Below are 15,026 nucleotides of genomic sequence, written 5' to 3' on the forward strand. Positions count from 1 at the left end.
TTCCCCTCTCTATTAGTAAGGTTGTCAAAGGGTTGGACTTTAATACAACTTAGTGCATCTTTACCATGAGATTGCACGAGACCACTTCGATTATGACTCGGGGGATGCGAACATTGCTTGAGCGCACTTTCCCCTTTCTATTAGTAAGGTTGTCAAAGGGTTGGACTTTAATACAACTTAGTGCATCTTTACCAAGCTCACCAAACCTACTTAGCTATGTCAAGAAAACTCACAAGAACTCGTTCATACACTCCATTTTATACGAGTCTCAATTCCCTTGCCATATGTAGCTAGCACCAGACTTACTCTTGCATTAAAATAGTGAAATATTGCTTCGCTTCACTTCACAGAAGCCATGATTGTTTTCTATAATGAATAAACGATAATCTGCTATTGCTCATACGTTTCATGTAATGTATTAGTTTGTGACCTTTTTTGTTTTTTTGCCTACTGGTGTTAGTTGCATGCGTGCCCATTGTATTTCTTGCTCCAATTTGAAATTTTCTCATTTTTTTGAGGATAAAGAAAGAGAATGCAATTGTTGGGAGAAAAAAAATAAAGAAAGATGAAAAAAAAGTATTTTAATAGTATAGATAAAGGAGATAGAGAGTTTGTTGTGTGAAGTGTTAAAATCCACCTACTCTCCACCTACTTCACCCACTTAAACCTACTCCACTAAACCTAACCCACTACACCACTACCACCTCACCTACTCCACTAAACCTAACCCACTACACCACTACCACCTCCACTTCACCTACTTCTTACCTACTGCACACTCACCTTCTTCTATATATAGGAATCATGAATCATTGTAATAGAAATAAAGATAAATCAATCAATAATACATATATTCTTACATGGTATCAGAGCAAGGTTAAGAATTTAGTATTTTTCGCTTCACCGGCGGGCGGCAACCTCGCCTTGGCCGCCCGCCGGACCTCAACCTAGTCCGCTAGAATTTTCTACACATACCTCTTTGCCACTCTGAATTTCCCACCAATACAAGCCTCCGGGCATTTATCCGCGCTGCCCGTTTGAACACCCATTTAAGTGGTTTGTTCTCCAACACCAAATCAACACTTTGGCCTTTTTCCCTTGAGAATGGTAGCAACAGCAGCAGCTGCATCTTGAAGATCAGGATCCAGATGGCACACAATGTTCTCTACTTGCTCACCCATTTCTGGCATAAGCCCTTTCTCCTTGAGCAGTTCTATAATTACTGTATCACCGAATCCCAAGCCTACAAACACTTCGTCAAGAGCTGCCACGTCATCAACGGCGACGGCAGGGTCGGACCTCTCCGAGAAGTGAACGTCGTCTCCGGCCTCCTCGCCGCCAACAGCACCGGGCGCCTCGAGATCCTCGACGACGAGCGCCATGTCATCCGCTTCAACGTCGTCGATAGGGACCACCGACTCGCGCATTACAGATCGGTCACGACCCTCCACCAATCTCACCTCAAACCCTTCTCCACTGGCTACTTTCTCCTGCATCACGGCTTGCGTGTGCCGGTGCTCCCCTTCGTACGTTACGATCAGCATCGTCGGATCATCTGTCGCTCTCTCGACGTGCTTTCTCGCCGGACATCCTCTCACGCTACTGCACTTGTAATATCCCCGTGGATATGGTGATCCTTTGATCGGCTTTTGACCGTACTTCCTCCAAGAGTACTCGTCCGCCGGAATATCGGCGACTTTCGGAAAGATTGCTTCCCCATCTGCATCCTGTAATCAGTGCTTTTGTCCAAGTAATCAATGGAGCCCCTTGTTGCTGGAGTTGGTTCTTTTTTTAAAAAAAAAAAAAACAAAAAAACAAAAAATCAGAATCTCTCTGCTAGACCCAACAATTGCTGTCACCCACTAACTTCACTATTTTTTTAACATAATATTTTGCTTTCACCCGCTCACTTCACTCTCTCTGAATTCTTCTTTTTTATCTTCATGATAGTCACACGGGCATGTCCCTCCGCCAATACTCCCATCATTTTCCTTTTTCATATATATCTTTATTCCGCCACACCATACCACCGTCCACTTCCTGATATCCATTATTTTATTATTATTATTATTATTATTATTATTCTTACTCTGGGTTACATCTCTCTTATCCACTATCTTTTCTTTTCTATTTATATTTCTATCTATATATATATATATATATGTACCTTTCAATCACTTCTGATTTTTCAAAATTTTCTTTTATTTTCATCAAAAAAAAAAAAAGGCAGAAGCCGAACTGCACACCAAACTCATTTTATTCATGTCGGGGCTCACTCCGATCACCATTTTACACCACAGACCCAAAAAAAAAAAAAAAACAAAAAAAAAACAAACAAACAAAAAACCACAAACAAACACCCAAAGATTTGTTTTCTGTTCTGCAGACGGCCACCCACCGACCTACTCTGCTGCCGGTCTTTTCTTCTTGCCTCCGTCCTGGGCGGCCCTTGCCGGTGTTGCCTCCGTATTTCCCACTCCACTGGGCATGATCACTACTCCCTGCTCCTCCACTGCAGAATATGGCGGACCTCCAAAACGGAACATCACGGTGGCCTTCCGCTTCAGCTCCTTGTTTTCTGCCTTTAGCACACTTATCTCTGCTCGCGCATCCTTATACATGCGTTGGAGCAGAGCCAGCTGGGAGTTTAACTGTTGCACCTCATTTGTCCTGCTCTGCAGCCGGTGCGACAAGTTTGTGACCACAGTCATGGTTTCCACACATGACTTCAGAGTATACTGATTGGCCTCAATATCAGTTTGCACCGCCATTTTTTGATCCACCGACCGCATCGGAAAGTTCAACGGAGCAAACACAGAGGTGTTTGGTTGAGGTTCACTGGCCACCGCACCAGTTCTCTCTCTTGTTGACTCATTGAGGTCGGGAAAGAGAGTGAGTAGACCACGGGATGAAGAGGCCATATTCTGGGTAGCTGAACGGGAAGAAGAGGCCATGTTTTTTGGGTTGCTGAGTGTTTCCGAGAAGGGTTGGATACAGAGTATTTACAGATTGTTTCAAAATAACAAGTTCAGAGGTTTCAGTCTGGTTTGGTTTCCTCCGCCTCCGCATTGGTTTATATTGACACAGACGACGCGGCCGACACGCCGCTCTGTCGCTCACGTGCCTCGCCGCGTCTCCGGCTCACCTTTTGATGGCTCGACGCTTTCTGTCGGGCACGACTTTTGATGAAATGGGCGCGCCTTTTGAGGGCGCAACTTTTGATGGCACGCCTTTTTATGGATTGGGCACGCATTTTGATGGCACGTCTTTTTATGGATTGGGCACGCCTTTTGATGGCACGCCTTTTGAAAGATTGGGCACACCTTTTGAGGGTGCGACTTTTTAAGGGTCCGACAAGACTCTATAAACTGTCCCGACATTGATTCCGGTTAGCTCCTTCAAGGGTCCGACAAGACTCTGTAAACTGTCCCGACATTGATTCCGGTTAGCTCCTTCAAGGGTCCGACAAGACTCCTTCAAGGGTCCGACAAGACTCTGTAAACTGTCCCGACATTGATTCCGGTTAGCTCCTTCATGGGTCCGACAAGACTCTGTCAACTGTCCCGACATTGATTCCGGTTAGTTTCTACAAGGGTCCAGCAAGACTCCGTAAACTGTCACAACAACTGTCACAACAGTGTCTGTTACAACGGTCCGACATGACCCCATAAACTGTCTTCTACATCGGTCTGACACGACCACACAGTGTCTGCTACAACGGTCCGACATGACCCCATAAACTGTCTTCTACATCGGTCTGACACCGCCATCCAGTGTCCTCTACACCGTTATGACACCACCATACAGTGTCCTCTCCATGGTTATGACACCCCCATACAGTGTCTTCTACAACGTTATGACACCACCATCCAGTGTCTTCACCAATGGTCTGACACGACCATACAGTGTCTCTTATCCTCTTTTATTTTTATGTATTTTCTTGTTTTGTTACTCTCTCCAAACTCAAGTTGGTTAGTTCCTATCCCCCTTGAGTTTGCGGGGGGCTGTTAAAATCCACCTACTCTCCACCTACTTCACCCACTTAAACCTACTCCACTAAACCTAACCCACTACACCACTACCACCTCACCTACTCCACTAAACCTAACCCACTACACCACTACCACCTCCACTTCACCTACTCCTTACCTACTGCACACTCACCCTCTTCTATATATAGGAATCATGAATCATTGTAATAGAAATAAAGATAAATCAATCAATAATACATATATTCTTACATGAAGTATTTGAAAAAGTGATTAAAGTTACTTTTTAGCTAAAAATTGGCTAAAGATTTGACTGATTTGATGGAGATGTTCTTATAATTTGCCAAACTCACTGCATTCACCAGCCATTTCAATTTGGCAGTTCTATCTTTGCTGTCACGTGTGGTGTTTTGATTTGGATTGTAATGTATGAAAATAGAAATATGAAAATAAATTGGAAATAACTGAAAAATAGCAGTATAGAATGCACTATTATGGTTAAAAAAACAATAAATAAAATAAGACAGATCAATTGGGGTGCTGGTTTGGCCTAATAATTTTATAATTGGCTTGCACATTCTCTAGAGAATATTGAGGCCTCGTTTGGCAAGAGGTTATTTTAGCCAATTAGTCAAAAAGTTACTAAATTAGCCAAAAAGCCAACAACCCATACCAAAAAGTCAAAGATTCTCTTTTCTCTCTATTTTTTGCACATCTTTTCGTAATTAGCCAAAAAGTCATCCCAAACATACAAGTTTTTTTTACCTACCTTTTTAGCCAAATAACCAAAAAGTTACTAAATTAGTCTGTTCCCAAACGAGGCCTGAAGTTCATTGTTTTCTTCCTTTATTCTGGGAGGTAATTGATTTGTATATAGTCAGAAGCTAGAGGCAATAATTAAAAACATAGCTATTGATCTTACCATTCAACATATGGGTTGTTTAGTGGCTCATGTGATTTGCTTGTGCTATCCTGTTGGCTGATGCATGTCCAGAAAAGGCTCTGTTTCATGTGTGGACTGTGAGTAATGCAACACGTCATGTTTATTTTGTTTATTTTTTATGATATCTTGCCATCAACATTGTTTTTCCACTCCTCTGTGTTTGGTTGTAGATATGGTTTTTCCTTGATGATACCCTCTTGTCCTGACTATTGAGTCTTGAATAAGGTCTTTGTATCATTGAAAGCTGTAGACCATGTACTTCTTTTGTGGTTGACTTGTCTTGTTGATTTGTATTTCAGATGATCACCAAAAACTTTGAAGATTACCCTGAGCATCGCCTCAAGTTCTTTTCACTGCTTCGTGCCATTGCTACACATTGTTTTCCTGCTTTGATTCGTCTGTCAAGCCAGGTTTGTGTTTATATTTATTCCCCATATTGAGTCTTTCCCTAATATCTTGTAATGTTTGACTCTACAAATCTTAGAAGCTTTCTCTGTTTGGATGTGAGTATATCTATGCTCCAGTTTTAAACATTTCCTTTTTTCTGGTGCACCTCTTCAATTCCAATGAGCTTATTAGTCTTTCTAATGTTCTTTTATCCATATCAGCAACTAAAGCTTGTTATGGATTCTATCATATGGGCTTTCCGACATACTGAAAGGAACATTGCTGAAACTGGACTAAACCTTTTGTTGGAGATGCTGAAGAACTTTCAGGTGTGATTTGTCATGTGATTCTATGTCCTCTTGAGTTGTAATGATTTATGTTCAATGCAAGGGCTCTACCGTGATGAGGTTATTTTGCAGACTTCTGAGTTTTGTAATCAATTCTACCGGACTTACTTCGTGACAATCGAGCAAGAAATTTTTGCTGTCTTAACAGACACGTTTCATAAACCTGGGTTCAAGTTGCATGTCTTGGTGCTGCAGCACTTGTTTTGCCTGGTAGTTATTCTTTTTTATGCCTCAGAAACAAGTTCGTCATAGTTTTGGCCCCTCAAAAAAATTAATAGAGTTGTGGAAATGTGTTTACAGGCAGAGTCTGGTTCATTGACAGAACCTTTATGGGATGTGACGACTGTTACTTATCCATATCCAAATAATGCAATGTTTGTTCGTGAGTATACTATTAAACTTTTGGGCACATCATTCCCCAACATGACAGCAACTGAGGTATGTAATCCAAACTCTATTTATCCTTATCTGCTCTCTGGATACCCACTTATTTGAGGGGACTTTGTCAGGTAGCACAATTTGTGAGTGGACTGTTCGAGTCAAGAAATGATCTTTCCACATTTAAGGATCACATACGGGACTTTCTTGTGCAGTCAAAAGAATTCTCAGCTCAGGTAAACACCATCATTACTTGAGCTTTCACTGCTTAATTTGCTCAGAAATTCATTTTCTCTGAGCATTGAATAGAGGTGGAGGGTGAGTTTTAACTGAACTTTGAGGTGGCCGCCGCGGGGGGGGGGGGGGGGGGGGGGGAGGATGAATGGGAACTGAACTTCCCAATCTGTGCCATGTATAACATGGAGGGTGAGTTTTACCTTGATGGTCAAACTGGTAATAAGTTTTATAGATGCTAGGGCTTTCAGTGAGTAGGTTGGCATTGTGGTTAAAGATCAATTGTTTTCTTGGTCTACAGTTTGATGATTTTCTAATTTTAAATTTCATTCTGTTTCGCAGGACAACAAGGATCTCTATGCAGAAGAAGCTGCTGCTCAGAAAGAAAGGGAGCGACAGCGGATGCTCACTATTCCGGGTCTTATTGCGCCCAATGAGATACAAGATGAGATGGTGGACTCATAGACGTCTAATTTGCTGTGGAAACAGTTTCCATGGGTTTTTAACTCCAGATTTGCTGTGGACACCTGGAATATCTTCTCTTCCATACATTTTTGGAGGTTACCACTTCAGTAATTTTTTCCCCATTTTTTTGCTCATATTTCCCAAATTTTCTTTAGTTTTGCACGGGTAAATCATGGCGGTGTCCCAGTGCAAAGGCTTGGCTACTGATGGAAGGAACTACTGGGTTGGTGTAGAGTATTTAGAGAATTCTAATGTAGGATGATGATTATAGTTAGTCGTCGTTTGTATGGGGTTCCTGAATTCAGTCAGCTTGTGGCATTATAATTCATGAGAAAAGGTAGAGAGAGAGAGAGGGAGAGAGAGAGAGAGAGAGAAACCGTTTAAAATGACATTTTATCAATGTTGATGAGATCCAAAGTAGGGTGTAATGTATACGACCTTTGGCATGTGCAGAAAAATTCTTTGTTTAATCGGGTGGAGATTAGAATGATATGTGTCTTGGTATTGGTATTATTAGTCAAGAGATCTGATTTTGCTTCTCTTAAAATTTTGTTTGAGATAACATAATATGGTGTTTATAAGAGATGTGTCAACCATCTTTGTCTTATTCAATGTTTTGAGTTACTGTGCAACTGATTCTGCGAGAAATCTTTCCTATGTAATTGTGATAGGATTGGAGCTGCAATGGTGTAATGGTGGACACCTTGCACGGCCAGAGATTTGAAGCTTGCGGAAAGATGGGACCTGAGTGAGTGCAAATAATTGCAACACAAGTTCTGAATTTACCTGGTTAAAAGCAAATCTGTAGGCAACGGGAAAAAAGTGAGAATCTTTATTAAAAAAAAATCTCCAAATCCCAGAAAAGAAATATAAAAAAAAATGAAGGCGTGTCATTGTCTTAAGGTAAGTCACTTGCCAAGTCAAAAGTTAAAACGTTGATGATGAATTAGACAATAATGTTTGGGAAGGTCATATTTTAAATTCATTTTAATGTATCATTGATATATTAGTTTAATGAGTTTCACATTGTAGGTGTGGAATCACTTCACTAAGGACGGTGAATGGTGGAAGAGAATAGAATAGAGAAAGGGGACCACCGTGAAATCAAAAGAAATTGGAAAGAAGCTCACCCCTTCAACAAATATTCCATAATATTAATATCACAAACATATTTGAACTATGCATTTATATGAATTTTAATTTGGAGATTTTTTTTTAAGATCTCTAATATTAAGATTTTGTAGTATAAAAGACATCTAATATTTTTATAATGTCTAAAGTTTCTTAATATTAATTCAGAGAAAATTCGATTAAGAATTTCTTTGGACTTCCGACTCTCTAGAGAAACTCTTAACTTAAGCTTTCATCATCTTCTTTCTCCAGAGAAATTCTGGACTTCTCAAAGAAATTTCTAATTCAAGCCTTTATCATCTTCTTCCTCCAGAGAAATTTCAAAACAAAATCACTTCTCAAAATATGCCTTGGAATAAACAATTCTCAAAAGAGTAAAGAAGGACAATCTGACAAAAAAACAAATTTAGCAAAAGTTCAAACACAAACAAACATAATTCAGATTTAATATGACCAACACTGGGGGGAAAATTTCACAGAAACAAAACAGAGCAAGAACCAATTCCTATTCAATTGCATAAATTACAGTGAATATGAGCTAAACACAGGTTGTAGAAAAACATAGTTCATGGATGAAGAAATTGTAAACCAAGTTAAATTATGAGAAAGACACCCCTGTACTTGGCTCAACCTGCATCTTTGTTTCTTCCTTCCCACTATCAACCTTTGGTGAAGCTGCAATAGCTCTTTGACTTTGATTCTTCCTTGCGTTCCCATTAACCTTTGCATTGTCAACACCTGCAGAATTAGCTCCACCAAACCATATCTTTTCGACAATTCATACGCTTTTTGCTCATATGCCTTCGAAAAAGTCCGATTCTCGTCCATTTTACTCTTGCTAGCATTGTTCTCATACTTCTTCTTCAACCCAGCAATTTCTTGATGAAATCATAAAAAGCATTCCTATTAGCGAGTGGATCAAACCATTTTTTCGTAGTATATTCAATCATACCTTTCAAAAACACAATCTCATCCTCTTCACTCCACAACCTCTGAAACAATTGCTTTTTCGAATCATCACTAGTCTTCTTGGCTGAGTCCTTTTGAACAACCACATCAGAATCCACAACTTTCTTCTTCGCCCTCTTTGATTCCTGATTGCTGTTGTTCTCACTCACCGGAGGCCTTTTCGTTGGAGATTTTGCCGAACCAGGCTTGGATCTAGGTTTCTTAGTAGCTTTGTGTAATAACCCTCATTCTTGTCTTAGCCACGTTCATGTGCAGTTGTATGTTTTTGTCTTGTTAAGTTTGTATTTGTAGACTTTGTCTTGTTTTGCCTAAGTAAAGGTCCTTGTCTTGTTTTGTGCTTATGTGTTTTGCCTATGTGTTATATGCTTGCTTTGTTCCTTGCTTGCTATGTTAAGCCTAGGTTATGTCAAGCCTAGGCCATCTATCTTTGATGTCTCAAGTCTAGGTCTCAACTTTGAATCTCTCACACCTAGGATCATCCTGGAACCACTTTGGTTGACCTCCACCATCACCTAGGCATATTGGCCGAGATGTCATCATCTAGGCCGAGGTGTGCATCACCTAAGCCAAGATGTGTATCATCTAGGCCGAGATGTTATCATCTAGGCATCCTAGATCTTTGATCCTTGCACCTAGTGATCTTGTTCCTGGACTAGTATGACCTAGACCGAGGTGTGGTACATCTAGGCTGAGGTGTGGCACAGCTAGGCCAAGTGCTATCCTTCCTAGTCGAGATCAGTGAGACCTTACTTAACGAAGCCTATGTCCTAATCCAAGATCATTGCCTTATCAGAGTGCCCATGTTACCTTACTTGTTATACACACTTTGTCATACTCTTGTCTTGTCATTCTGGCACCTTTTTGAGGAGATCTAACCAGACGTTGCCACGTATCCCAGCAGAGGGTTAAGTCAACTAGCAGTAGAGACAACATATCATTTGCTATATCTTTGCCCTAGAAGAGAGAGAAGCTCTAGGAAAGAGGAAGAAGTTCTTAGAGTGAGAGAGCTAGATTCCAAGCTTGATCTTCACACCTTGAGCTGTTTGATCCGTGTTTTGAGGTTAGATTCTTGATCTACTCTTGTTGTTCTTTATGTTCATATGATCACATTGCATGATCTAGCATGATTCATGAGCCATGTATTGATTTAAAGTTTGGTTTTAGAAAGAGAAAATTAAGTTCTTGTGTTCTTCAAGAAAAGCCTTGTTTTGATCCGAAAGTTTGTAACAAGTTCCATGTTTTTGTGTTTGTTTTCAAGAAATCTTCAACTATGGGTACCCAGGTCCATGATTTCGAACTTATATCATGAAATCTCAGATTTTGAATAAGAAGTTATGATTTTTGCATTCATGTTCTTCATGTTCTTCAGGAGGAAACCCAGATTTCCAGACTTCATTTGCCTAAGTGTGGTCACTGAGACCCACTCTTGCCTAGATCTCACACCTAGGCCAAGTATTGTATCTCACATTGGCCTACCTTGCACGATCACTTGCACCTTAGCCTATTTTGCTTGCACACCTAGGCCGACCACCACACACCTAGGCCAACCACCACACACCTAGGCCGACCTTGGTACACCCTTGCCGGCACCTTATAACATCTCGGCAGGCAGCCGCACACCTAGGCCTAGAAGACTACACCTCGGCCAAGACCCCTTGAGTTCACCCAACTAGGCCATTTTTGCCTAGATCATCGCTGTGCATCCATTCAAGACCTGGTTGGTACCTAGCATGCTTTTCCAAGAAGAAAAAGAGTATTTTGACTTCCAGCACATGTTTTACTTTGTCTTGACTTGGTTTTGGAAAGAAATGCGGGATCATTTACACTCATGTAAAGCTTGTTTTGAGAGTGCATTTCATAACCATCTTTGAGCATTCCTTATTGTTTTCTTGGAGTGCATTCAGTGGAGTTTTATTATGTATTTGTAGGTCTTGAATCCTTGCCTTAATCCTTACATCTGAAGAGCTATATGAGTGGTATTTTTAATAAAGCTATGTTATAATGTTTTGATAAAGCTTTGCTTTGCTTTGTTTTGTTTTGGAAAAGTATTTGATCAAGAATGAATGATTATCCACTAGTTTTTTTATCAAGTATTATGTTTGTTTTGATGACATTTTTGGAAAGTCTTTTCGTGCGAGGGGACGTTAAGCTTATGTAGCACCTTTGTTTGAGATATCTCCTGCCATCGACGGTCATGTACGGATGGTACCACCAACGGTCTTGTACGGGTGGGTTTTGTTTTGTCACCGACGGTTTTTCGGGTGGGTTGTCTAATCGATTCCAGGTTGGCCACCAACGGTCATGAACGGGTGTGCTTCGACTCCGGGACAGTTATTCCTTTGTTTCGTCAGGAATGTCATCCTTTGTATTATGTAGATGTTAGTAAACATCCCAAGAAGCTTTGAAAGACTTTGATTGATGAACTTGATTCATCCTAAGTTTTGTTACAAGCTATGATATGTATTGTTTTGATAAAGATCTCGAATATCATTCATTCAAACCTTTATTACTAATATCATTCACTAAGTATCCAAGCTCACCTTCCCCTTTATATATATGTAGGTGACGAGCAAGAAGGCGGTGACGCCTAAGATGTTATGTGCAAGATGTTTTGATTCATGTTTTGCATAATCTTAAAGATTATGCTTCTTAGTTTGTAACTCATTTCTTTTTGTATATTTTGGCTTGAGAAGCCTTTTGATCAAGATGTAACATGTACTATATTTTATTTGTATTCAAGTTATAAAATCATGTTAAGATGTATATCATTTCATTTGATCTATACACAGCTCTTATGGACTACTTAGATTTAAATTTGCTTCCGCACATGTAAGCTCCATATGTATACTCTAATTGTGTGTGAATTTTTGTAAGTTGGCCTTTGGTAATCTCGTATTACTAGCCATCACGGCACCATTCTACTAGGGGCGGAATGGACCTGTGACACTTTGAGTGGATCTTCTTCCATGGGTTTGGAAGCAAGAGGCTTGATGCGAGGATTGGTGGGAGGAGTGCACGATTCGGGTTCGATTTAGAGCCCAAATCGTCTTCAGATGAAGATTAGGGATTTGGCGTTGAGGTCTGAGCGATCACGGGTTTCTTCAGAGACGATAAGGGCTTTTTTTTATGAAGAAGTGTTCTTGAGTTGGTTTTGTTCAGATTCAGAGTCTTCTTGATCTTCTTTCTCTTCTGATGAAATTTCTCCTTCTTCCTCAGAAGATGGTTCTGGTTTGGGTCGACTATTGTTTGCCATTTTTGTGGAAAGAGAAAGAGAAGATTAGTGAGGGCTAGAGTTTAAACAATATCAAAGTAGAGAGAAAGAGAATTGAGGTTAGATTTGAGAGAGTTAAATTTCTCTATGATATATGGATGTGGAGTTGAGTAACCTTAGATATTATAAAATATTAAAATAATATTGTGAATCTCTTTTATTACTAAAAATGGGATAGAGACTTTAAATTAATTTTCTCTTTAATTTGACCCTTTATTAATAAATGAAGTAAATTATAGGAAAATTTACCCATAAGTCCTAATTTTTGAAACGTTGAACCATTTAGTCCTAAAAGTTTTCTTATGCTCCATTTAGTCCCATTTTTACATCAACATGATGTGAATGATGTAAATGATCTGATGTTTCATTCTATAATTTCAAAATTTATTGAAATCTGATGAACATTAGATGTTTTTCATCATATATTTTCAAACATTATTGAAATTTGATGAACATTAGATGTTTGAAATCCAATGTTTGTAACATGACTCTGATGTTATTAACATTGTATCTGATGTTATTAACATTCTAATGGGACCTTTCAGTCTATAAGAAAACTTTTAGGACTAAACAGTACTTAAGTTATTAATTTGGGATTTATTGGTGTATCTCCCTAAATTATATTGACTTTTTTTAAAAATTTTATAATTTTGATATAATAGATTGAATTTTTTAAATTTTAAATTTATATAATATTTAGTTTCATTTTTATCAATAATTCACTCACTAAAAAAATAGAAAAATGATATTTTTATCTCTTATATATTGAAAATATATATATTTATCTTTGTTTCTTGTGCATTAATTCTATTCTATTTAACCTTATTAAAAAAAATTAGTGTAATAATATCAACATTATAACTTATATTTTTTTTATTAAATTATAAATATACTTGCTAATATTTACTTAAAATATGAATTGCCTCTTATGATTTTGAAAATTGCAAATATTTTATTGTTAGAATTTTTTATTTAACAAAATTAACATAAAAAATAAAATTCATAACTATTTTCTTATACAACAATAAAATTATCTTAATTACTAATTGAAATATATATTTGAAACCATTAAAAATAATTAATTAATTTGATAATTTATTAATAAAAGATATCATTGATTATACAATTAAAAATTTTAAAATAGTGAGACATAATTTTTAAAATTATATAAAACAATTTATATTTTACGTAAAGTTGACATATATTTATACTTTTTTAAAAAAAATTTGAAAAGAAATAAGTATAAATTAAATAAGGGATTGTTTGGTTTTTGAGCTATGCTAAAAAATCGCAAACGGATTAAAAAAAAAAAAAAAAAAAAAAAAAAGTCCAAAATGACATGAGGATAAAAAAAATTTGCCCAAAACAAAGTTAAAAAATCAAATAAGAAAACCAAACAAATAAAAAAACGCAAAGTTAAAAAATGTCAAATAACTAAAAAGTTAATTAAAAAAATCATTGTCAAACCAACACTTTTATGTAGGGGTGGACGCGGGTCGGTTGTGGTAACGGAACCTCCAATTCGCCATCCGTCCGTCAGATTGGCGGATTGGAGAAAATTAATCCGAATTAGTCTGCTAATCCGGCGGATGTGGATTGAGCGGATTGATGGTTTGGCGGATGAATGCGAATTGGTTTGGCGGTTTAAAATTTTATAAATTTTTAACATAATTAAACTTGTACACTTTCTCAAAAAAAAAAAAAGTATTACAATCAATGATTTAAAAAAATATTATAATCACTGCATGCCTTATTCAAAGTAAGAAAGTTCGAAACTTTAGAATATCACAATCACTGCATGCCTCATCCACATACTACAATCACAGCATGCCTTATCCACATAAAATATTACAATCTGTGATTCTTAAAATATAAAAACAATTCAAACTACCAAAACCATGAGCAGAGCAGTAGTAGAGATTGTATGTCTCTATATTGTTACATCTATATTTATTTTTGAAAACAAAAACCAACTACCATATATCATATTTTCTATTTATTATTTTTAGAGATAGATTTAAAAACAAAAAATATAGATAAATAATACATTTATTTTTTTCAATTCAAAAAAGATATTAAAGTTAAAAACTTTTTTCAATGGAATATTTAATTTTTTTTTAATTGAAAACACAAACAGAATATTTAAACAAACTGAAAACACCAAGTCTTATAAATTACTAGGGGTGCTCGCGGTTTGGCGGTTTGGTTGCGGCCAAAGGAATCTCAAATCCGCCATCCGTCTACCAGATTGGCGGATTGGAGAAAATCAATTCGCAACTGTCCGTTTGTCATCACGCATCCATCCAAAATGTGATGGATCGGATCGGATCGGATCGGTTCGGTCTGTTTTGGCAGATCAATATATCCGCTGTTCACCTATACTTTTAGGGGTTGTTTGAGATGATATAAATAAGTGTATTTTTGACTTTTTTATAAAATATGAGTAAGATTTAAAATGATGTGATAGAGAGATAATATAAGTTAAGGCCACGTTTGGGAAGTCTCAAAAAAGTCAAAAAGTTACTCTAAAAGTTAAAAAGTTATCACTATTCATCAAAAGTCAACAATTATGGCTGCACAACTCTCAATTCTAATTTTCCCTTACAAACTAATTTATACAATTTTTTAAAACATATTTTCTCATAAAAAGTCAAAAGTTAATCCAAACATTCATATTTTCAACGTCAATTTTTTAGTTTAAAAAGACAAAAAGTACACTTATTTAAGACACTCCAAACAATCTCTAAATAAAATAATGAAATTTAACTAGAGTAGTGTTTTTTTAATTTTTTAAATTATGGGAAACAAGACGCAAGAATAAAGCTTTGGACTCCCAGTGGGGTACTGGGGTCACCTCCCATTGGTCCAAAACAAAAACAATTTTTTTTTTTTTTTGAGTTTTCAGCCAACCC

At 37.5% G+C, this 15,026-nt stretch overlaps 2 protein-coding genes across 4 annotated transcripts in view; one reads left to right on the plus strand and one right to left on the minus strand.

The window, feature by feature from the left end:
* The window catches only part of LOC114299729 (protein EXPORTIN 1A), a 32,740-nt gene extending 21,115 nt beyond the window's left edge, over nucleotides 1–11,625 (plus strand). For 2 of the 3 annotated variants that reach the window (XR_014339017.1, XR_014339018.1), the window contains 7 exons: nucleotides 5,232–5,342; nucleotides 5,541–5,648; nucleotides 5,739–5,876; nucleotides 5,967–6,104; nucleotides 6,176–6,280; nucleotides 6,621–6,838; nucleotides 11,406–11,625. Coding sequence is in view for 1 of the 3 variants with exons in the window: in XM_028244646.2 (XP_028100447.2) it covers nucleotides 5,232–5,342; nucleotides 5,541–5,648; nucleotides 5,739–5,876; nucleotides 5,967–6,104; nucleotides 6,176–6,280; nucleotides 6,621–6,743 (723 nt within the window). In the remaining 2 variants the exon portion in view is untranslated. Of the gene's footprint in view, nucleotides 1–5,231; nucleotides 5,343–5,540; nucleotides 5,649–5,738; nucleotides 5,877–5,966; nucleotides 6,105–6,175; nucleotides 6,281–6,620; nucleotides 7,291–11,405 lie in introns of those variants that run through there. The other variant, XM_028244646.2, reaches the window with a different exon arrangement.
* Nucleotides 633–2,219, minus strand: LOC145797484 (uncharacterized). Its single transcript, XM_082884632.1, has one exon. The coding sequence runs from the start codon at nucleotides 1,542–1,544 to the stop codon at nucleotides 1,077–1,079; it is 468 nt and encodes a 155-aa protein (XP_082740758.1). The 5' UTR covers nucleotides 1,545–2,219; the 3' UTR covers nucleotides 633–1,076.
* Nucleotides 11,626–15,026: the final 3,401 nt, after the last annotated feature.

This window comes from Camellia sinensis, chromosome 8, assembly GCF_055761805.1.
Source record: "Camellia sinensis isolate YWXY chromosome 8, ASM5576180v1, whole genome shotgun sequence".
In the NCBI taxonomy this organism is placed as follows: Eukaryota; Viridiplantae; Streptophyta; class Magnoliopsida; order Ericales; family Theaceae; genus Camellia; species Camellia sinensis.

Bases quoted from the DNA above. Each gene is read 5' to 3' on its own strand.
- LOC145797484 (XM_082884632.1), bottom strand. From the start codon at position 1,544: ATGCTGATCGTAACGTACGAAGGGGAGCACCGGCACACGCAAGCCGTG.